A 21,084-nucleotide genomic window follows, 5' to 3' on the forward strand; every position below is an offset into this window, starting at 1 on the left:
TTGTGTGGCCAGAGAGGAGGAAACCAAATCTCCCATGTCCCAGCTCTTTGCTTTAATTGTATGTTTGTCCAAGTTTATTGAATGTATCCTCTTCCGTCAGTTGTTGACATTCAAAAGAATTCTAGTTAGGAAGACTGCAGGGACAGAAGAATTGTTATTCTGGATCAGCTGAGAGTCTGGTGGTGTCTGCTGGACTGGTGAACATCAAGCGAGAGGAGGAGATGGCTGTCGGTCTCTGTAAATGGACTTTAATGGAACAACTTAGAGACACATGCATTGTTTGTCTGTGTCCATTAATCTTTGGCTTCCTCCCTGCAGCATTTGGGGTTTATGTTAATTATATCTTTGTTGTCTCTCTGGATGTCCTTATGAACCCAAGTACATTTTTTAACCTCTTCTTAATATGTTTTTACTCACTGGTACCTAGAGCATCCCTTACTTCCACAAAGTAGTGTGTTTTTGGATCGCTTGCTTTGAATCTAATTGAATGTCTCCTTGCTGACAGATTAGGAGAGTGTGTGTATAAATCCAGACAGATTCCAGGTCTTTACTGTGCCGTGTTTTATATAGCACATCTTTTACCTTGTGCTGAACAAGCGCATTTAGTGTCATTGAAAGTTATTTCATAACAGCCTCCTGTTTTTACTCCTTTAAATGGAGACTGGTTGGTTGTGGGCAGAGGACTGGCTCTTAGAGCAGCCAGGTGTGCACATCTAAGGGTTTTTTCTCGTCTGTAAGGTTTCTAGCAAAGCTGACCAAAAAAATCAGCTTCAAACTTTACCCTGAACAGCTCAGCAGGAATCCAAATAGCTGTGCAATGGCAGTATGTAATGAATGCACTAGGAAATGGTGATTTTATACTTCTAATCATTGCAGATCAGTGTAATAGATTAATTCTTGGATAGCTGCCTCCTGAAGACTTGCATTTCCTGATCTAATTTCTGGCCACAGATTATGAATAGGCAGTAGGATTTTTGACAGTTGTTGGCTTTTTAGAGAAATATCCTTACAGTGAACAGAAAGTCTAATGAACGAGCCTCCTCCTCGTGATCTCTTTGTAATTTTTGCCCACACTTTGGCTTCTCTGTTTCTAGAAGACGGGCTTCTTGGTTGAGGCCTGAGACCCCTGGGAAGGGCAGCATGCCTGGGAACTTCAGGCTGGGTGGGTGCCAACACTAGGGAGAAATATGAGGTCTCAGTCTTCAGGGCTGTGCTTGTGCTTTCATTCCTCAGTTCTAAGCACATCGTTTAACTGAACAAGCAGAAGTGAGAATCCTGCCTGTATCTTCATGGTAATTTTTATCTGATGTTGTGTTTTGCACCTCTAGCAGATAGATGGTGAAGCCTTTCTGCTCCTGAACCAGACCGACATAGTTAAAATACTCGGTATCAAACTGGGTCCTGCCCTGAAGATCTACAATGCCATTCTCATGCTCAAGTCTGCAGAAGAAGAGTGAGAAGAGCCCTTCGGCAGAGCCCAAGAGGAATTGACAGGGAACAGATCTTCCACTGAGCATTACAACGTGCCCAAGAGGCAAACTTGGACTCGGATATATTTTAAGTAGAACTTATTAAAAAATATTTTGAGGACATAAAAATCCTGCCGCAATCTGGAATATGGGGCAGCTTCACTTCCAAGAAGAGGATATTATTATATTTTGTAATTGAGTTTGGTTTTGATATATCAATCTCTTTTGAGATCTAGAAGACACCTCCGGTTATAAGGGGAATCCAGGGTAACATTGGTGGAGCTGCAATAGTAAGAGGAAAGTTACAAGTGAAATGAATTTTGTGTCCGATGATAGTGCCTGAAAGAGAGACTGAATTATCACCAGCATGTTTAATATGTATATATATGTATAAAAACTCTGAGAAGAGAGTAAGAAAATAGGAAAAAGGTGTCCTTCAGAGCAGTGCTGTGAGTCCAAAGCTGACCTTTTCATGACTGATTTAAACTCCAGTTTCTCCTGCTGATATTGTTCTAATACCCTTGCCTCCTGGGCTGCTCACACCACAACAGAAGCATACCATGGGCAAAGAGCTTCCATCAGTGGTCGCTTACGTCGGTTCTGTTAACAAGCAAACCTTTCTCATTCATGCCACCAGGCAGTTCCAGGCAAGCCCTGTTTGGATAGGCTTTGCGTAGGCAAAGCTCTCTCACACAGATATCTCCCACAGGAGACAAAGGTAAATATTCTAGCTCTATTTCTCCCATCAGTGCTTTTGTGCAACTGCTATCTGGACCATGAACATCTTACGGCAAAATGATGCCATCAGGAGCGCTTGGGAATTTGATGGGTTCATCCAAGCCCTCTTCACTATCAGCCAAATGCTAGGAACTAAAAACCCACCAGTGGGCAGTGTTACGTGTACGGATGCAAGCAAGTTTCCTAGAAGCAATTTGCTTTTATTTTCAAACAATCCAATCCCCATGAACACTTAGTGCTTTAGCATTTTCGGCCTCCAGGTGGACATCGATCTGTTGTGCCGGTGAGCTGTGTGCTGTAGTAGCAGGGCACTCGCTCCTCTGCATCTTCAGTGGCGAGGCAGGAAGGAAGAACACGTGGGCAGGTTTCACTGAAGGGGGATCAGGGTTTGAACAGCAAAGCAAGGTAGGAATTACTTCTCAAAAGAGATTGCTTCCTCGCTGGCACAGATCAGCAAAGCTTGTGGCTGTGTTCCTGTGTGTGCAGGTGGCAGCCTGTGTGCTTTCCTGCCAGAAGAGCACTGGCGTTCCTTGCTCTGCTGGAAGCCAAAGCACAGCTTTAGGAACATGCAGCAGGGACTGCAATGCCTTGGATGGGGGATTTCCATGCCGTTATTTCCAAAGCCATTTCCTTCCAGTGGGAAGCGGGGAGCCCTGCCGGGGCCCTGCTCAGCATTTCCCGTTGCAGCTGGCAGCATGCTGGCTTCTGACTTCCTCTGTCTCCTCTGGAGTTCAACAAGAACCATCACAGCTAGGTAAAACTTTCCACCTCTTCATTCGAAGCTGCCAGGCTGTGAGCAAGTGAGCAAACCCTCCCGAGCACTGGAAGAGTGCTTGCACCGTGCTGCCGAAGGCAGGCACGCCATCTCAGCCCAGGGCTGCACGAATTTCTCAGGGCACACCCTTTGTGACTGTGTGATGGCACAGGGAGCACACTTGGTTTTCTGTCTTTAATCACTCTGTGTCCTTTGTCCTGCCTTGAAGCTTCTGCGAAGGTCCTGGTGACTTTTCTTACATTTATCAATAGAGCAGAATCCACGCTGCTGAAAGCATTCAGTCCTGGGTTAATGTATAGCACTATTGGTCTCCATACTTTCTATTTTTGTGTAAGGTGTTAAGGATTTTAAGCCTTCCACAGAGAAGACATAGGGGTGGGGGGATATTTAATTGCTCAAACCTTGAATAGCAGCCAGGCAACTGCAGGAGAGTAAAGTGATTTAATGCAGTAGTAGGACTAGAGATACAAACTTAATTTATTAAAATGAATTTATGGTATGACAGCCAGGATTTTCACCAAAGAGTCACGTTCCTTTTTCCCACTCTGTGCACCCAAGTCTGTGTAAAGGCTTCACTTGGGATCAGCACGTCCTGGGCTGTGACACAGCTCGCCTTCTAAGCACAGCAAAATCCGTTCATGACAACTGGAGCAGAGGGTCAGTGGCAGGACTGTTTTGTTCCTGGCTCTCCACCCCTTGCTCAATAACCCTGAGCCCTTCTTTGCTCCAGTTTCCCTGCCGTGACAGCCAGCCAGGTGGGGTGAGCACAGCGCTACCTTGTTCTTGTCTCAGGAAGCAGGTCCTGCCAAATCTTCTGTTTTACCTCCTTCCTTTGGGAAACTGCCCTGGGGGACGGCAGACTGCCTCCAGCAATAAAACAAAATGTGATATTATTTCATCTCTTGCTATATATAGATAGAGGATGAAGAGAATTGGTGCAACAAGCAATAAGATTCTCGTCGCTGAAATTACTCAAACAGAAGAGAGGTCTTTAATCCTAAGGGCTTCCAAGCCAGCTGGATCAGATGGAAATGTGTGCTTGGAGTTTATTCAGTGACAGCAGTAGTAGTGCTTTCAGCAGGGGGGAAGGAGGAACCCTTTTAGGGATAGAAGAAGGAGGAATGTGCTTCTTGTGCCTTTTTTTGTAATCCAGTAATTGTCTTTGCAGAGCAAGCAAGAATGTGCACACATCTATTACTGATTCTTTTTCCAAATATAGCTATATTCTAATAAAATCAGACAACTTCACGGTACTGCAAGGGCAAAAAGATTTCCTGTCCTCGCTGGACGTGTTTAAAATTCCCTAATATTTACAAGACTAAGTGAAAACAACTCATCTTTTAGCCTCAGCTTTGCTCCTTGACTTAGGAATTCACTGCTGGCCGATGCCACCTTGCCTGCAGCAGGGAGCCCTGCTTTTGTGGGCAGCTTGAGGGCTTGGTCCTGTAGCCAGGCTCTGCTTTTGCAGCCTCAGCTCTGCCTTTTCCCAGTCCTGGTCACGGCCTGTGTCTAGGCGAGGGCTCTGCAGATGCCTTTGATTGTCCTAATGCCTTGTTGTCTAATTTGAAACATGCACTTTGAAGCAGAAAGCCAAAAGTTGGGGCTCTGTGTCGAACCAAAGCTGCAACTGGTTAGTGCCACCTGGTTTAGGAGGCTTTCATAGTCTACTGAGCATCAACAGAAACCGGCTGTTGGCCCAGAAATAAATGACTTGAAAGCCACACGGAGCTGGGACAGCTTCGTGGGGACCAGCAGCACAGCTGTGAGGGCTCCCTTCTCGGCTAGAGGGGCTCTTACTCCTGTACGTGTTTTGGAAATCCAAAGTGATCAAACGGTTCTCCTTTTCTCTTTTCTCCTCTACCGTTAACTCTACTGTTAAAGTTTTTCTGTGCCACCGCAAATGATCGTCCTTGTAATCCAGGAGCAGCAAATTTCCGCTCTGGGTAATGAATCGCATTAACGTCGGACAGAAGCGTTCGGCAACACTGAGAGCAAAATTCTACAACCAAAGGAAAAAAAAAAAAAAAGAGAGAGAAAAAACTCAGCCCAGGGGATAAGCTAGTTCAGCTGTAGAAGATTTCCTGCCTGCTACTTTCATGCCCTGCTTAGGGATTTATACCACAGAAAGCTTTAAAGTTTCTGACATTCTCCCCGCCATGTGATGAGCTAGCTTATTTTTGAAATTCCTATTACTTGAACTGGAAACATGCACAGGGGAAGGGAGGGTGCGCGTTGTCTCTGTTCAACCTCTGAAATGTTTGCCTGTTTTAAACCAAACAAATACTTGAGCTTTTTGACACTAGCCATGATGTTGCACTCCACCAATGCTTTTCTTCTGGAAATGTGAATAAAATTAATATAAATTCAGACCCGTCTGGTTCTTTCCAAGCGCGGGGCTGACCCCAGCTCGCCGCCCTGCTGGGCTGGCCCCAGGGTGGGTTGGGGATTGCAGGGACCCTGCTTTTAGCCCTTGTTTTCCTCCCCATAAACCTGAGAATCAAAATGCAGGGAGAGTTTGCATCTATCATCTCTTTAATCATCCAGAGCAAAGCCTTGTGTTTGTACTCTCCTTGATTTTGTACACAGGACAGCATCGACTTCGGCCGGTATCGCAGCTGAGGCTGTGCCTAATCCCCCAAATTCCTTCCTGTGCTGCTGACAGTATTTTAATCCCTCGTGCTTTTCTATTGCAACCCCCCCAGGACTGTGCTGGCCTAAAGCAGCTTCCAAATCGGTGTGCTTAACTAAAATTAGAAAAAACTTGCTATCATCACGAATCAATGTTAAACCTCAGCGTTTTGGGTTCTTTGTGCCTGTTTCACCTTTCTTGAGGCCCTGTTGGGCATCTTCCTTGCTGTCCGGGCATCTCAGAAGGATTTTAGTGAACTCACCTGGGCATTTGTTTCTGTTTTGAGGTGGAAGCCTTCATCCAGCTGAAACGTGGGAGCAGTTCCTGCGGTGCTGAGCTGAGCTGGGAGCGAAGGGGGCAAGGGTATGGGCTGGCTTGTTAGCAGGCTGAGATTAGCAGACCTCTCAAAACTAAAAATATTGGCGAGCTGGCCTCCGGCCATAATTTCTAAACTATCCCATCATCAGGGTAAACATTTGCTCTCGCTGGTTTTCCCTTCCAAGGTTTTTGCTTCTATTTAAACCCGGGCTTGTTTGCTTTTGTTACCGTGATCAGATTCCCAGCCTGGTGAGCCTGGATGCTTGTTGCATGCTCGATAACATCGAATTTTGCTTCTGCTTACTCCGTTCGTTCCCTTGGGGTCGTGCTGGGATGTGTGCTCCTCTCTGCCGTTGCACTTTTGATATCTGAGTTTCTCCGTGGAAGCCGAAAGGATTTTTTTTTAACCGAGATTTTGATAGAGAAGTCTTAACAGAGCAGGGTGCATTAATCACCCAAATCGCTGATTACATTTGCAGATTATTCTGCTCAAGCAGTCAGGGAATTTTTTGTTCTGAGCCACATTTCTCCGCGGGCAGGCCAAACCTGTCATTTATTTTTTTGCCTTCTGGATGCCAGCGTCTGCGGCCAGCCCAGCCCTCACCACGCTCCTTGGGTTTTTGCTCATGCTGGGGCTCCTGCACGCTGCCCGGGGGGGTTGAGCCCCCACACAAAGGTTTTGAGGGGTCTGCTTGGTTTAGGTGGAAGGCAAAGCCGTGGTGCAAGGGCTGTGCCACTCGTATCACCTCTTTGCATCATCCTTTTGCCAAACATCCATCTCCTGTGAGTTGAATTCACCAGGACTGCCTGGCATTGTGCAGCTTTGGGCTGGCTCAAGCTACTGGAGCCAAACTTTGTGCCGCCTGCCCCCAGCACCCACCGAACCCTTGTTGTGTGATCTTAGTGCTTGCACATCACTGTGGGGTCCCCTCTGAGCAGCTCGGTTCCTGTCGTGCTGCTGTGAAAACTTCCAAAGGGGCAAAATGTGGCTGAGGGGATGGAGCCAGCACCGGGGAAATGGAGCATCCTCCTGACCTCAACCCCGTGCAGCAAGCGGCCCCTGGTCCTCCCCTCGGCCTCTTTTCCTAGAGGATTCGTGCCCTGAGCCATGTCCTTGTCTGACACCGCAGCCTTCGGAGAGCAGCGGTGGCTTCCCGTCCTCCTTCCCTCCCGTAACATCTCCCGGGGCTGCGATGCAGCGGCTGCCGGGGGCTGTTTGCCTTGGCTGCACGTTTTGGAGGCTGAGCACCCATCCCTGCTGGGCTGGGCTCTGCTCCCGGCGGGGTGGGGAGATGCAGAGCGGGCACCTTCAGAGCGATGGCAGCAGCGGATTGAGGCTAGGGGCTGTTGCTTTTGGGTGTAAATGACATTAATTCCAAGGAGAAAACTTCTGCTGGAGTGGCCAGCCCTGTTTGAGGTGCTGCCTGCCCTGCACGGAAACGTGCCCAGATCTGCTCTGGGGGAACCTGGGGGCTGCAGTGGGGTCGCTCTGGTGAAGGAGGTGTCCGCGTCCCCCCTATGCTCAGCAGGGCAGGGAGCAGCCGGGGTTAGGTGAAGAAGAAGCCGAGCCCCTTCACCTCCTAAGTGCTTTTAAACACCAGATTTCATTGTGCTTTCGCAGCGGGGTTGAGGAGTTAATCAGCATTTTAGCAGTGCTCAATTAACCTGCTGGTACCCGGCGGTGTAAAAGGAGGCGTGTGCTGGGCACCAGCTCTCACATCCTCATCTGTGCAGGATGGATCCTGCTCCTCCAGGGCCCCCAGGCAGGTTCCCTGCTCCAGTTCCCCCTGCACATTTCTCATTTGGCCGCTGTAAAGCTCTCGAGCCCAGGAGCTGTAAAACCAAGCATCGCTGCACCAAAGCCCAGCGAGGAGGGGGAATTGTGTCCCCTCCGTGCTCACGTGCGAGCTGCTGGACAAATCCTGCCTTTGGGAGGAAAAGAAAAAGGTGCAAAGGACAAATCTGGTGGCTGGAGGGGCCTGGGGCTGTGCTGCCGCTCCTTCCCCAAGTGACACATTTGCTCCACTATTTATTGGCCTTGCCTGGCACTTCCCCTAATATTTTCTCCCAGCCTTGCTACCACGCGCAGCCTCGGCTAATGAATTGCCCCGTGACGCTTTGTGCTCTGTGCATTATTCACCACCCAGACACTGTTAATGTAAGCAAGATATTTTTTCCCTTTTGGAGACGGCCACATTTGCTGCTGGAGGCTTTCCAGCTGTTTCTCAGAGAAAGGCGCTGAGGACTCGGGCAAAGAGGGAACCAGCACCACAGCCGGGAGCTGGTGGGGGGCTCCGACACCCCCCGACAAACAGCCCCTGGCAAATCTGAGCAGCTCCTGCCCAAAAATGTGATCACACGAGGGATTTGGAGCACGGTTTGTCTCCCAAACCAGCTCCAGCACCAGGGTCAGTCAGATGTTCCTGGGCATGTTCATCAGTGCTGAGCTCTTTGGGGCCAGAAAACGGCTTTTGCAGCAACGCTTATTTTTGGAGTTGCCCCACCTGCACGATGCCAAATGTTCCTGCACCACCAAAAAGCTTGAATCGAGCTTTTCCGCTCTGGGCTCAGGTACCCAGGGCATGCGGCTCTGGGTTTTGTTATCCCTGGCAGGAGTGCAGGAAGCTGTGGTATGTCTCCGCGCTACTGAGCGGGACCACACAGCTCTTCAATGAGCCTCTCCGGATGCATCTTGCGCCGTCTTGAACTCATCTCTCTTAGGGGTGGAATTGGAAATGGCCAGAGAAGAGGCTTGCATGTGAATTCCCCTCTTCCCAGCCTGGGGAAGGTCTCGCTCTCCGGTTTCAGTGAAAAACCTTTCCAAGCATCTTCATTTCAGAAGCAGCACAGCAGCTGAAACTCTTTTTTTATTTATTTTTTTTCCCAATGAAACAGATTTCTTTTTCCTCTGGCTTGCACCGTGCCAGGGCACCACATGCAGGAAGAATTCATCTAATGAGTTGTTGGAGCTCAGCAGCGCGAGGCTGGGCTCCCGATGGGACTGGGGCAGAGGGATGGGGTGCTCAGCAGGGCTGTGAGTGGCCCCAGCTCCTCCTGGGGGTCAGGGAGCAGGGGGAGGTGGTTGGGCAGTGTGGCACGGGCATCCCTGCTGCTTTTTGTCCCTGCGCCCTGGGACAGGACCTCTGATCCACGCAGCAGCTGTGTGTTCCTGCCGGGGATTCTCCTGACCCTTCTCCATGTGCTTTGCTTTCTTCCCGGGTTGGTTTTCTTCCCTTTTCCGTCTGGTTTTCCCTGCCCCTCAGCTCGGCTGCCCTGGGACCCTCGTTCCCCTGCCAGTCATTTCGTCCTGTGCTCGGTTAATTCCGCCCCTCGCCCACACTTGATTCTCTTCCACCCATGCCTGCTGGGGTCTTTGTGCTCCCGTAAGCCTCACCTAACGCTAATTAGAGGCTGCGGGCTGGGCTGGGAGGATAAATAACGAGCGGTGATGTGCTTGGAGCAAGTGGGAGAGTGCTGCTGCTGCTGCTCAGCTCACTGCAACAGCATCACGGAAGGTCCCCGGTGTTGGTGGCCCTGCGAAGGACTTCCCGAGGAAGCTGCTCCCCCCTCCTCCTCCCCATAAGCTGACCCCGAGCCCCTCGCAGCCTCCCACGCCGCTCCCCTGGGACTGCACCAAGCTCAGGGCCGGGTGACCCACTTGGAAGGAACCTGCCCTGAACTCCTCCTGAACCTGGAGGTGGGTGAAGGAATAATTCACGCGGCAAGTAAATAAAGCCTCTTGGCTCCGGTTCCAAATGTAGTTACGTTCAGTGTTACCAGTTTCTGAGTAAATCTCTTTTCTTTTTTTTTTTTCCTATTTATTTTTATTTTTTTATATCCAGGCAGCTTCTCTTATAAAATGTGCATGAAGGCTTTATGCAAGCAGGGCAGGAAGCAGACCCCTTTTTTTAAATCTTGCACGGAGTTATCTCCGCAGCGGAGCAGCTGAAGCTTTCCTCCTGCCCTAAAGCCAGTGCTTGTTTACATCTACTTACAATCAAATTACATTAAACATCCAGCGTGATGCAGCAGATAGCACCATTTCGCCTTGCCATCGTGCTTCCAGCTGGCAGCGCAGCTCCACATCCACCACAAATGGAAAATCTTCATAAATTTGAATGCAGAGCTGCTGGCCGCGGAGCCACGGAGTCGGCTTTGCGGTGGGAGAAAAACGGGGGGTTTGGCCCCAAAGCTGCAAGGAAAGGACCACGTGCATCTGAGAAGGGCTTGGAGCGATAACCAGGAGGAGTGTAGCGTGCTGGTATCTTGAAATCTGGAGGTGCCGTGGTTATCGCAGAGCCTGTGGTGAGAAGCTGGGGCTTCTGCAGGCGCTGCCGCCCCCTCCTTGGAGCTCTCCAGCACCCAGGTGAGGTGGACACGGTGCTTCTGCACAAGCCTCAGGGATTAAAAGAGCTGGGTGGAGGTGTTCAAGTCCTTCTGGCTGGTGGAAGGCGGTCCCCAGTGTTTGCAGGGAGCGCGATGCAGCACAGGGAGTTCTCCTTTCATCTTCCAGAGGCAGCGCGGTAGCATCTGCAGCCCTTCAAGCAGCCGCGTCTGGTTAGGATCATCCCCTGCTTCCGCCGAACCAGGGTTTAGAGTAGGAGACCTCCCTTCAAAGAGGTGGCTTTGAGCAGTAAAATTGATGAATTACTGGAAGGGGTAAGGAAAAACAAAGCCTTCTGTTGATCCCGCGGGGTAAGGCCTGCTGTGGCAGAGATGCTCGGCAAATAATGGAATAAAAGTTTTACCTCCTGTCACCCCCTCTGTGCCGTCCTCCTGGGCAGCAGCAAAAACGCTTTGGGCCATCCTGAGGTGCTCCTGCCCAGCTTCGAGAGGTGAAGCAGGGGTATAAATGGAAAAACACCCTACAGATGGCTGCTGGCCGCCCTCGAGCAGGACTCTCACCTCGTGGGAGGCTCCGCAGGGGTGCTGAGCATCACCCGGATGGGTGCAGGTGAGACACTGCAAGGGGGGCATCGGCTGCTCTGCTCCAGGCAAAGAAGGACGAGAGCAACAGCCTGAGCCTGCCTGCCTCCATCCCATCTCCCTGGGTCACAAAAGGCAGAAGGAAACAAACAGGGTGGGTTTATGTGATTCAGAGAGGTGCAGGGCGATGTCAGGAGGAGCTTTTGTCTTGGGCATCTCAGCTCCTGTGCCAGCCACAGGGGAGAAAAAAACAGCATCAGTGGGAAGGGGTGATGCCCCCTTCTCTTACACAGCCACCTTGGGGTCGGACCTGTGGAAGCGCTGACTTTCCCCTTAACTCTCAGGGGTCCCAGAGGATCTCTGCCTGCCCTTTGGGTGTGGTGAATCCCCCCCGGCAAGGTACACGGGGGTACACGGGATGCTTCCAGCAGCACCGCATGTGTCACCGTAATAACACCGTGAGGTTTTTCTCCCATCTCCTCCTTCCTTAGGCCTGGCTGTGCAGGACCTCAGAGTGTAATTAACCCAGAAAGGCTCCGCGCAGCGTTGAGCAGGTGCTGGCTGAATTTAGGAAACCATCGGATGGGAAATTCAGCAGCTGGAGGGGCCGGGGCCGTCCCAGAGCTGTTTCCTCGCCGTCTCGCCCGCTGCCGCTCAGCCTACGTGGAGAGAGGCAAAAAACCAACAGCTGCACGTGAGGTCATAAAACAGCCCCAAAAGGATGAAAAAAAAAATAAACCAAAACCCTACGCTAATACCCCGCTGGGAGCTCAGGTTCAGCAGGACTCATAAAATCACTACTTGAGCCTTCGGCAGAGTGTTAATTATTTTCATGCCTATTAGAGCCGGGTGTGTAATTGCTCCAGCGCCTGTTAGCAGGGTGAGTGAGTTCCTCTCCCGCATGGCACCTCCTTTTTTTTTTTTTTTTTTTTCCTTGTTTTTCATCTCGGCACAGCCACTGGGAGACCTGATCCAAGTTTTCAGCTTAATGTGGTGTCAGAAATCTTTGCTAATCAGAAGGGCCGTTCCCCCTGGACCACTCCGGGGTGGGAGGGAGCCCATTTTGCAGCGTTTAGATGCCAGAAGAGCTTGCACTGCTGCCCTGGGAGAAATCCAGCCTTCATGAGCCTATTCATTTATTTCTTCAGCAGAAAATCATCCCAAATTTCATATCACTTGGTAAGATGAAGCAGCGCTTTGAGGAAAGCAGCTCTTAGAGGTGGATTTCCCTCTTGGTACTGGAGCATCTCTTCCCAGGAATTGCTCTCACTGATTCCCCACCTTCCCTTTGGGCCCACGTGTCTCCTCTGCTCGCCATTTCTTGACTTTTTTGCCCTCTTTTTAGCTTCTCATCCTTGCTTCCAGCTGCTTGTGTCTGGTCAAGATCTCCCCTGCTCACAGAGGATGGGGACAAAGGGCTTGAGCCCCAGGCACGTGCCCCCATCAGCAGGAGGATGCTGCTTTTGTTTTTCCACCGCGGCCCCCAGAGATGCTCTTACCACTTCGATTGACTCCTTGACAGGTTTCAGCTAATAATCACACTCCAATGTGCCTGCAAATATAATCAGTGGTAAGTGCGCAGATATAATCATGCCGGGGAAGGGAAGAGGTGCCATTTAGCAGCTCCAGAAAAGCCTGCGAAGAAGCTGCTTTCTTCAGACTATCGGTCCTTGGGGAGCGATAGCACATGCAATATTCAGTGGGACATGGAAATCAACACAGAAAGAGCCATAAATATCTCCAGGAAAAATCACCGATGGAGAGCACGAAGCTGAAAACGATCGGAGGTCTGGAGAGAGCCTCCTCGGGGGGCTGCGGCCAGAGACCTGCGTTTAATTCCCTCCAGCCCTGGCTTAAGGTGGGGAAAAATCTTCATGCTCCCCCACCCCACGAGGGCATTTGGGAGGGCTCCTGAGCCCCGAAATACTTCCCAGGGGTGCGGAGGGGCTGGGTGAGCCGTGCTCAAGGCCGTGCTGCTGCGGAGCGTCCCGGCGCGTACCTAATCTCATTACAGGGCTTTCCATACCACCACAACGCTGACATAATTATCACAGGATTTTCCGTTAGCCAGTTCTTAATTGAAAACTTGCTTGGGGGAAGCAGTGTCAGGTTGCTGAGGTTAAATTATCCCTTTTGCTCCCATGAACCCCCCGAGTTTCTGGTTGTTCCCAATGGGTTTCTTGGCCCATCCGGGGCCCCGCTGGGGCCTGCGCCCTGCCCGGTGCTCAGGTGGCCATAAAACATCTCCATTCCCAGGATCCGCGCGGTGTAATCCTCTCCAGAGGGATTACTGCCAGCATTTGTCACGCTTGTCAGTGCCTTTATGCTGAAGGCCGTTTGGCTGCCGCCACCTCAGGACTCCGAGTGTGCCAGGTTCGAGCTGTCCGTGTGTGTGTGCACGCGTGGGTCACACGAGGCTGGGTGGTTTTGGGGTAAAACTTGGCAGAACGCGGTAACTGGTGCTATTCCACCTCCCGCACGTCTGTGCACGCATCCAGCCCCTCGCCGCTGCTGCATTTTCCCACAAAGGGGAAAACTCGCCTGGCACCAGAAACCTCAGCCGAGGGCTTTGAAGCTCGCTGAGGTCCAGCGATGAGAGCGAGGCCTCACGATGGGAACGGCGGGGCTGCCTTAATTGCAAACAGCGCTCCTGGCCGCGCTGGGAGGACAAACCAAACCCCGCCGGCACGCACTGCCCGGCAGCACCGCCGCTGCACCCAGGGCGAGCAGAGATGCTGCTCTGCGTGGGGCGGCAGGGTGAGGCACAGGGCATCTCCAGGAGCTCAGGAGGGACAGGGAGCTGGGAAAGTGCCACAATTCTGGAGATTTGGGTTGTTCCTGCACTTTATTATGGGCTGCAGTGAGGCCACGCTTGCGTTGGGCTGGGAGAGCTCTGTGCAGGCACTGCAGGAATGTTGTGAGCTGCTTGCTCCTGCGTGCACGGCTGGGTGTGTGTGTGTGCTGTGTGTGCACTGTGTGTGTGTGAGCATTGTGTGTGCACTGTGTGTGTGTTTTCTGTGTGTGCACGGTGCACGCTGTGCCGTTGCCACACGCAGTAATGATTGCCATGTGGAGCAGCGAGCCTTGGCTGGGCTCGCAGGGAGCAGGCAGAGCTTCGTTCTCACAATAGGTTTAAGCTGCAAAGCGTTCATTGTTCCTGTGTGTGGGCACCTTCTCCCTGGGACGCTACAGAGCTGCTGGCTGGGGAGATTTGTGCAGTGTGCGTGTAGCTGATGCCATTCCACAAAACTTTCTTGACTCCTCCTTTTTTTTGCCCCATCTTCCAGTGCTCAGCACGGGGCAGGGAGCAGCAGGACGTCTTCACTTCTTGTGTATCTGTTACATGTCCATACCTAACCCGTGGCCTTGCTAAATTCTGAATTTCCACCGTTTCCATCATTTCTCCAGCGTGCAAGATAAATGGGCATCTCCTGGCACACCTGGGCTGCCGAGAGCCAGGAGCCTCTTCCAGCTCCTCTCTGCAAACCCCCTCCTGTCCCCAGAGCCCCCCTTGCTCTGGCAGTTTTACCTGGGTAAGCTCTCGCTGTTGCTTCCATTTATCTGGGCTGCGTTAAGTGCCTGGCAGGTTGCATTATTCTTTAAGTGCGTGCAGCTCTTCCAAAATCCATCTTCTCTGTAATGACACGCAGCAGAGCGAGCTCCCGCGGGCTGGCAGTGCTGAGGTCCTGCAGCATCCCGGGGACCTTCCCCAGCAGCTGCACACCCTGAGGCTCCTGTGTTGTGCCTTTCCTTGGTAAATATGGGTGAAGGTGAAGTTTAATAGGAGGAAAAAGCTTGACTGCAGTTTCTAGACTCAGGTTTTGTCTTGTGTCCCTTCAGCTGTGGATCTGCCTGGTTTTATTTAGAAATCAGTGTATCGAGGGCACGTACCTGGTATTAACAGACATTTCAGCTGAGGTCAAAGCACAGCCCCTCGTTACACCCTGTGGTGGGAGAGTGCAATTAAAAGCTCTTCATTCTGCCAACAATAATTAAACAAGTGCATTTATTAGTCAGAGCAGCTCTGTCTGTGATGGGCATCACGAGAACCCAGCGCTGAGTACCAAGAGGGGCTGGATCTGCACGGCGGTGCTGGAGCAAAACCCAGGGGTGCAGAGCCAGGGCAGCAGGCTGGGAGGGAGGAGGGGAGAATCGAGGGGTTTTCATCCCAGGGGCAATATGTGGGTCCCATGGGGCAGCAGCAGAGTGGGGCTGGGACCTGCACTGGGCACTGTGCTGCTGGCACCCAGCAGTGTCACCCCGCATTGTGTGCTGCCCCAGCACCCCCTGCCCTGCACCACGGGACTGCCCCAAGCTGTGATTTTCTCTTCCTGGGGCCAGGCAGGGGGGGTCCCCCTGCTCTCAAGCCACAGGGGATCCCCTCACATCAGGCTGTACATGGGACATCGCACAGCACTGCAGGGGCACAGGGGAAAGGCAAGGGCACAGGGTTTTCAGCAGTGGGGACAGGGACCAGGGGCTGCCTGGCCCTGGGGAGGGGGCTCGGATGCTTCCCCGGCTCAGTCTCCATCCCCAGTTCCTCCCACAGCCACTTCCAGTGCTCAGCATCCATGCAGCAGAGCTGCCCCAGCTTTCCTGCAGGGCAGGCAGAGGCAGCAAAGACACCAAAGCCCCGAATCATTCCTGGTCCTGCCTCAGCCCCTCTCCCCAGCTTGCATCATGGAAACAAAAGCTCGGCCTCCGGCCGGGGCCCCTGGCACAGCTCCACGCAGCCGCTCGCTGAGCCACAGCTCCGCTTCCTCCTTGCCCTAGGGTGGCTTTTCCCTTCCCTCCCCTGATGCTGCCGCTCGTCCCCCTCTCCTGCGACAGCTCTCGCTGCTGGGAGTGCCGGGGAAAAGGGAACCGCCGCCGTCTCCTCCCTCCTGCCTTGTCATCCACGAGCAAGAACCGATTAAGCCGGCAGAAGCTCAGCCCTTCCCCGCTTCCCTTTTAATTTCAGACCCCTGGCACGAGGGGACACGATGAAATGCAAGATTAAATGCCTAATACCCCGGATTTGGGATTACCGAGGCCAGACTGGGTGGTTTGAGGTAGAAGGACGTCTCGCTTTAATGGGAGGTTTTCCTCCCTGTGTCTTCTCTCCCTGCTCCATGCTTGGAAGCTGCTGCAGTTGGCAAATGCGATGCTGGAAGGATGGGGTGAGCACCAAACCCCTGCGTGGATCCAGCCCCCAAATTCCTGCCCCAACCACAGTGCCCCAGGGCGCACACAGACAAGGTTTCTGGGTTTGTAGGTAACAGCTTCGAAAGCCCCTATCCAAAACCAAGCGTATAACATCTTGAAATCGCTGCTGCTTCACCCTCTGTCCTGGAGGATTTCAGGCTTTGATAGCTGCTAAGTTGCTGCTGATTTATTCATGGCCACTTCCCACCCATTAGCTTTAATAGCTCGGGTTGCTCTGCTCCTGTCCCTGCCCGGCTTCTGCTGCCGAGGTCAAGCTCAGTGAGATGCCGGAGCCCAAATAACGTCCTGGAAGCAGCTGGAGTGCCGGATTTCCATCCTCACCGCCCGACCTTTGCAGGAGGGAAGGATGCCAGCAAATGTCCCCTCTCCTCTTCCTCTCGGTCTTCTCACTCAGCACAGGGACGGAGCTGTGGGGTGCAGATATCCCAAATCACAACAGCTTCGTGTCTGAGCCTCGAGGTCAGCTCAGCTCCTTTTCCATGTGAAGTTACCCAAGTCCTGCTCCTTCCTGGGGCCTCAGCTCCCTGCCTGTGCCCTGGGCTGTTATTTGAGGCAGGGGGGTGGGTAGATGTAGTGATGCTTGGAAGATGCTGAGACGTGGCTGCTGGGGCGAGATAAAGGTATTGTTAGTGCTGGGATGCAGCTTGGGGCCTCCTACTCCAACCTACCCACGATAACTAGCCAGAACATACAGGAGAAGGCTGTGGCCATTGCACTGGATGATTTTGGGGTCTCCTGGGCACGTCCCAGCCAGGACGGGGCTGCGGGATGGCCGGGGCTCAGGGCAGCATCCTTCACTAGCGTGCTCTGCCCAGCCCGAGTGCTGCCACGTTCGGGGCTCCTGCAGCAGCATCGCCCAGGGCATCGCCACGTCCTCCACCTCCAGCAGCTGCCCACGAAGCAGGGATCGAGGCCGGCCCCCGCGGTGCCTGAGGAAGGAGGAAGAGGTGGATGGAAATGAGATTTGTCTTCCCACAAGGGCCGTGTGGAGCTGGAACTGTTACGGCTCATTTTGAAATGAAAAGGCAATCTCCGAATATTGCGTTTCTGTGAAATATTCCATCCCAGCTTAAGCTGAAGCACTTCACTTCGGCTTTTATTTTTGTTACTTCAACATTAGCAAGCACTAATGCTGGGCAATTTAGAGCAGAACCTAAATGCCAAACCAAAAACACTGATGAGTTCGTGCTGAGAAGTTTGACGGCACTTCTGAGAAACCTCCAGCCGCTCTGCCGAGCCCTTTGGGATGGGAAGGCACTTGGTGCGTTTTGGGATAATTCTTTCTAGATAATTTCTCCTCCATCACGAGCTGTCTCTTGATCCCTGGTGTGAGCAAGCATCCGAAGCGACAGGAGAGGAGCAAAGCCTCCTCTCCTGAGCATCGCTGGCTGCTCCAAACCAGGGTGCTGACCCCCCCCGGGCAGCACACGGGGACGTTCACACCAGGAGCGAGCGCTGGCACTCGCCTTTTCCTGCTTCCTTCTGCAGGGGGATGATGTGCAGTGCGAGTCCTGCCTTCTGCAGGCACCGGGTGCAATTAGGAACAGCCCCGGTGCAGATTTCCTTCCCCAGCTCGTGCTGACGCTGCAGTGCCGGAGCTGGGAGCGAAATGTTGAGGTGCTGCTGAGCCCCCCGGTCCCCCCACGCTGGGACTCCAGGAATGTAAATGTTCTCCTTCAGAAATATTTTCTGCCAGGCGTGCTCGCACGGCTGTGTTTTTGTGGCCCTCTTGTTGCACAAAACTTCGCCTTTTGGCCCCAAGTTACTGCCCTGATGTTCCCCTCGACTGGAAGAGGTTTCTGTTTGGTTATCTGGAGGAAGGAATAATTCCCGAAATTGTGAGCGGGATGGAGCTCTGCGACCTGTGGGCCCGGTCTTGTGGGGAAGGATTGCTTTACATGGCAGTGGAGGAGGGAGCCCATAAATCAGAGCAGGAATGTCGTGCTCTCCACCTTGTCTCCTGCGCTGGTACCGCTGGACGTGAGAATAAAATACAGCATAAGGCAAAGTCTGCAAAACAGGATTATAAATCCCCAGGAAGATAAGTCGTTTACCCTTCAAGCCGTGGTAATGTATTAAATCTACTCATTTTGTAAATTTGGTTACCTTTTATTAACCTACAAAAATATGCAGGTTTTCTTGTAGGTGGAACCGGACGGCATTTCCAGAGCTTCAGGTTTCTCCAAGTTCTCGTTGACAAACTGGAGATAATTACTTTTCCAGGGACATGAAGGTAATGACTCCACATCTACCGGGAGCAGAGCACGATTAATCATGGCCTGTTTGTGTTTACAGCCACTTCCCTCCCTGCCAAAACGGGGCCACCTCTGAAGCTGGCTCTGAAGTTTTTTGTCCCCGTGCATTGGGGATGTGGCGCATGGGTTATTTCCAGGCGTGTGCCAAAAATACGTCTGGGAGGGACTTTGGGGAGACGCTGGCTCATCCCCCTGCCTTGGTGGTTCTCCTGATGCCTTCCCCAAATCTCCTCCACGGTAATGTGAGTCCATGGACTTTGGTGGATGCGGAGAGCAGGCTGTTCCCCAATTCCCCTGCAGCAACCCTGTGCCCATCTGGGAAGCCGCTGTCAGCATCACCACCAGGAGCTCTGCAGGTTCCTGGGCACCAGGCAGATTGAGAATCTTGCACCCCACAAATGCCAGCTCCTGGCCCAGGAGCAGAGGGCTGTCCGGCTTCTCCTCCAGAGACTGCTCCCAGCCACGAAACTTTCTTCCTCTTCCCGGAGCGAGGCGGGCGCAGCCACAGCCCAGGGGTACAGCAGCGAGCAACAGCCACCACGAGCCTTTATAACCTCCTCAGCTGGCCTGCGGGGAATCCATCAGGCCCCTGCTCTGTGCCTCAGTTTCCCCACTGACAGGGAAGGGGGAGGGATGCCTCCTTCGTGCCTGGTGCGTCCTCATGGCTCCAGCCCCGGGCTCTGCCTTGAGACCGGTGCTGGGGCTGGGCAGAGCCGGGCTGTGGCCCAATTCTGGCAGGCAGCGGTGGCCTCCCCATCACCTCCAGCACAGGGTCAGAGAGGGATGCGGGGCGGGGGCTCCTCTCCTCCCCTCCTCTGTGTCGGGGAAGGCTCCGCAGCCTCATTGCGCGGTGCCAAGTCCCGCTCCAACAGCTGTATGTTCTCCAGCATGAGTCATCCCACCCAGCGCTCAGCCTCTCCACAACAACATTCCTTCTCTCTGATCTAAGATCCTGGCTGTGATCAGTCGCTGTCTCCTTCTCCTTCCCCCGTCCACATGGTTCCTGTGCCCGGACCCGGTCCCCGAACGAGGCAGCAGGGAGCGGGGGAGGCTCTGCCAGGAGCAGCAACCAGCAGAGCCTGAAAAAAGGCACGTTCTGATTCCCCTCCTTCCCCCAAATCAGGAGGGAGGTGCTCAATTACCATGAGATCTATTTTTTTTTTCCCTCTCTCAGAAAAGAGGCAGTGATGTAGATTCTTTTTCACGTTGCTTTCTGTGCTTCCTCCCCATCCAGTGCCTGCAGCAGGGCGAGCGCTGCCTGCCCTCTCCCAGAGCATCAGGAGAAGCGCTCCAAGCCCTGGGTCCCGCACATCTCCTGTCCTACACAGAGCTCTGCTCCAGAACCACCCCCCCGAGGCCACCCCTCTCTATTCCTGGTGCCTCCTTGCCCCCAGTGGGCTATTTTCTCCTCTTCTCTCTGCTCCTCCGGGTGTTTTCCCACTTTCTGCAAGAAGAAGTGGGAGGCGACAGGACAACGGCAGCACCCACCTCCCCGCGTCCCCTGCGCCCGCCTCCAGCACCTTCGCTGGTGCTGGCGGCGTTACCGACACTTGGGGTGTCGCTGGGTGGCCTGGAATTGGGAAACTGCTTCTGAGCTCACACCGCTCCCATCCCTGGCTCCACCTGGCACAGGCACAGCCCGGGGACAGGGATCAAACGTTGCTCAAAAGCATTAATTTCTCCTGGGCTGGGGAGAGCCCAGGTGGTTTCCAGTGGTGGCAAAGGGAGACGAATGTCACTGAGCAGCACAAAAATCCAACTTGAGGCCATAATTCCTCACTGGGAAGCTGGGATAGTGGGACAGTGGATGAGTGAGGTGTCTGTGCAGCTCGGTGGGATGGCTGTCCCCACAAACCTGCAGCCCCAGTCCCTTCCCAGCTCCAGAAGCTGCAAAGTTTCCGCAGCGCTGCTTTAATTGAGCCTCGCAGGAGGGGCTGGGGAAGACGTCCTGGGGCAGCATCTCCGCTGCAAAACCCAGCAGTGGGGATTTGGGCTCATGGCCAGGCCACGGGGTGATGCTCCCCTGCTGGAGATGGGTGAGGAACAGCCTGAGCCCCACATCTGAGCTTTGGCCCTAAAAATCTTCCCCAGCAATGGTCCCTGCGATAAAGCCAGGTGCCTGCAGTCTGCATTTCCTTACAGGCCATGGGATGCTGTGGGCTCCCATCACGTTGGGAACAGTGGAGCTGTGTTTTGTGGCTCTCTGGGGAAAGCAGGGATCTGGTTTGATGCTCTTAGATTTGCCACAACTGTGATGAGGAGAAGCCTGGCACATTTTTAATTAAAGCCTAATAAAGAGCCTGCCTGCAAAAGATGCGTGGCAGAGGGCTTTAATGAGGCCGAATGTCCACCGATGGACACACCATGCGTGCTGGTGTGTGAGCACATGGGGGAAGGCTGGGCTGTTTTTTTGGGCATCACAACGTGCTGCTGCGGCCGTGGGATGCCACCACGATGCAGCTCATGCAGTGCCACAGACCCTGGGACTGACAGAGGGGCTGAGCACATCTCCGGCACATTCAGGGGAAGAGAAGCAAAGTGGGATGCTGAAACCTGGCTGCTTTCAGAGCCTCTCCTCTTTGTGCCTGCCCAAGAGGGGAGAGCACTCAGGAACCTGCTTAAACAGCGTCTGCGGGGGGCTGCCTTCAAGCAGCATGGCTGAAAAGTGAACTTAGGATAATGCTTTTATTCCAGCTGATACACTCTCCTGGAGCTGTATGGCTGGGAGGGAGCAAGTAAAGGGTGAAGTAAAGGCTCCTGCTGCTGCAG

The 21,084-nt window shown here is 53.1% G+C and overlaps 1 protein-coding gene and 1 long non-coding RNA gene across 6 annotated transcripts in view; both read left to right on the plus strand.

The window, feature by feature from the left end:
- LOC137842986 (lethal(3)malignant brain tumor-like protein 4) overlaps positions 1 to 5,011 on the plus strand; it is a 49,717-nt gene extending 44,706 nt beyond the window's left edge. For all 4 annotated transcript variants that reach the window (XM_068657755.1, XM_068657759.1, XM_068657756.1 and 1 more), the window contains one exon: positions 1,329 to 5,011. In XM_068657755.1, the coding sequence (XP_068513856.1) occupies positions 1,329 to 1,457 (129 nt within the window). In that variant the 3' untranslated portion in view covers positions 1,458 to 5,011. The remainder of the gene's footprint in view (positions 1 to 1,328) is intronic.
- Positions 5,012 to 9,300: 4,289 nt separating this feature from the next.
- On the plus strand, positions 9,301 to 20,600 carry LOC137843080 (uncharacterized). Of its 2 annotated transcripts, XR_011089335.1 has the most exons (3): positions 9,328 to 9,654; positions 9,776 to 14,388; positions 15,405 to 20,600. It is a non-coding gene; the product is annotated as an uncharacterized lncRNA (long non-coding RNA). The 2 variants fall into 2 exon arrangements; XR_011089334.1 differs by lacking the exon at positions 15,405 to 20,600 and having other exon boundaries at positions 9,301 to 9,654; positions 9,776 to 13,307.
- The last annotated feature ends 484 nt before the right edge of the window (positions 20,601 to 21,084 follow it).

Source organism: Anas acuta, chromosome 21, assembly GCF_963932015.1.
Source record: "Anas acuta chromosome 21, bAnaAcu1.1, whole genome shotgun sequence".
Lineage (NCBI taxonomy): Eukaryota > Metazoa > Chordata > Aves > Anseriformes > Anatidae > Anas > Anas acuta.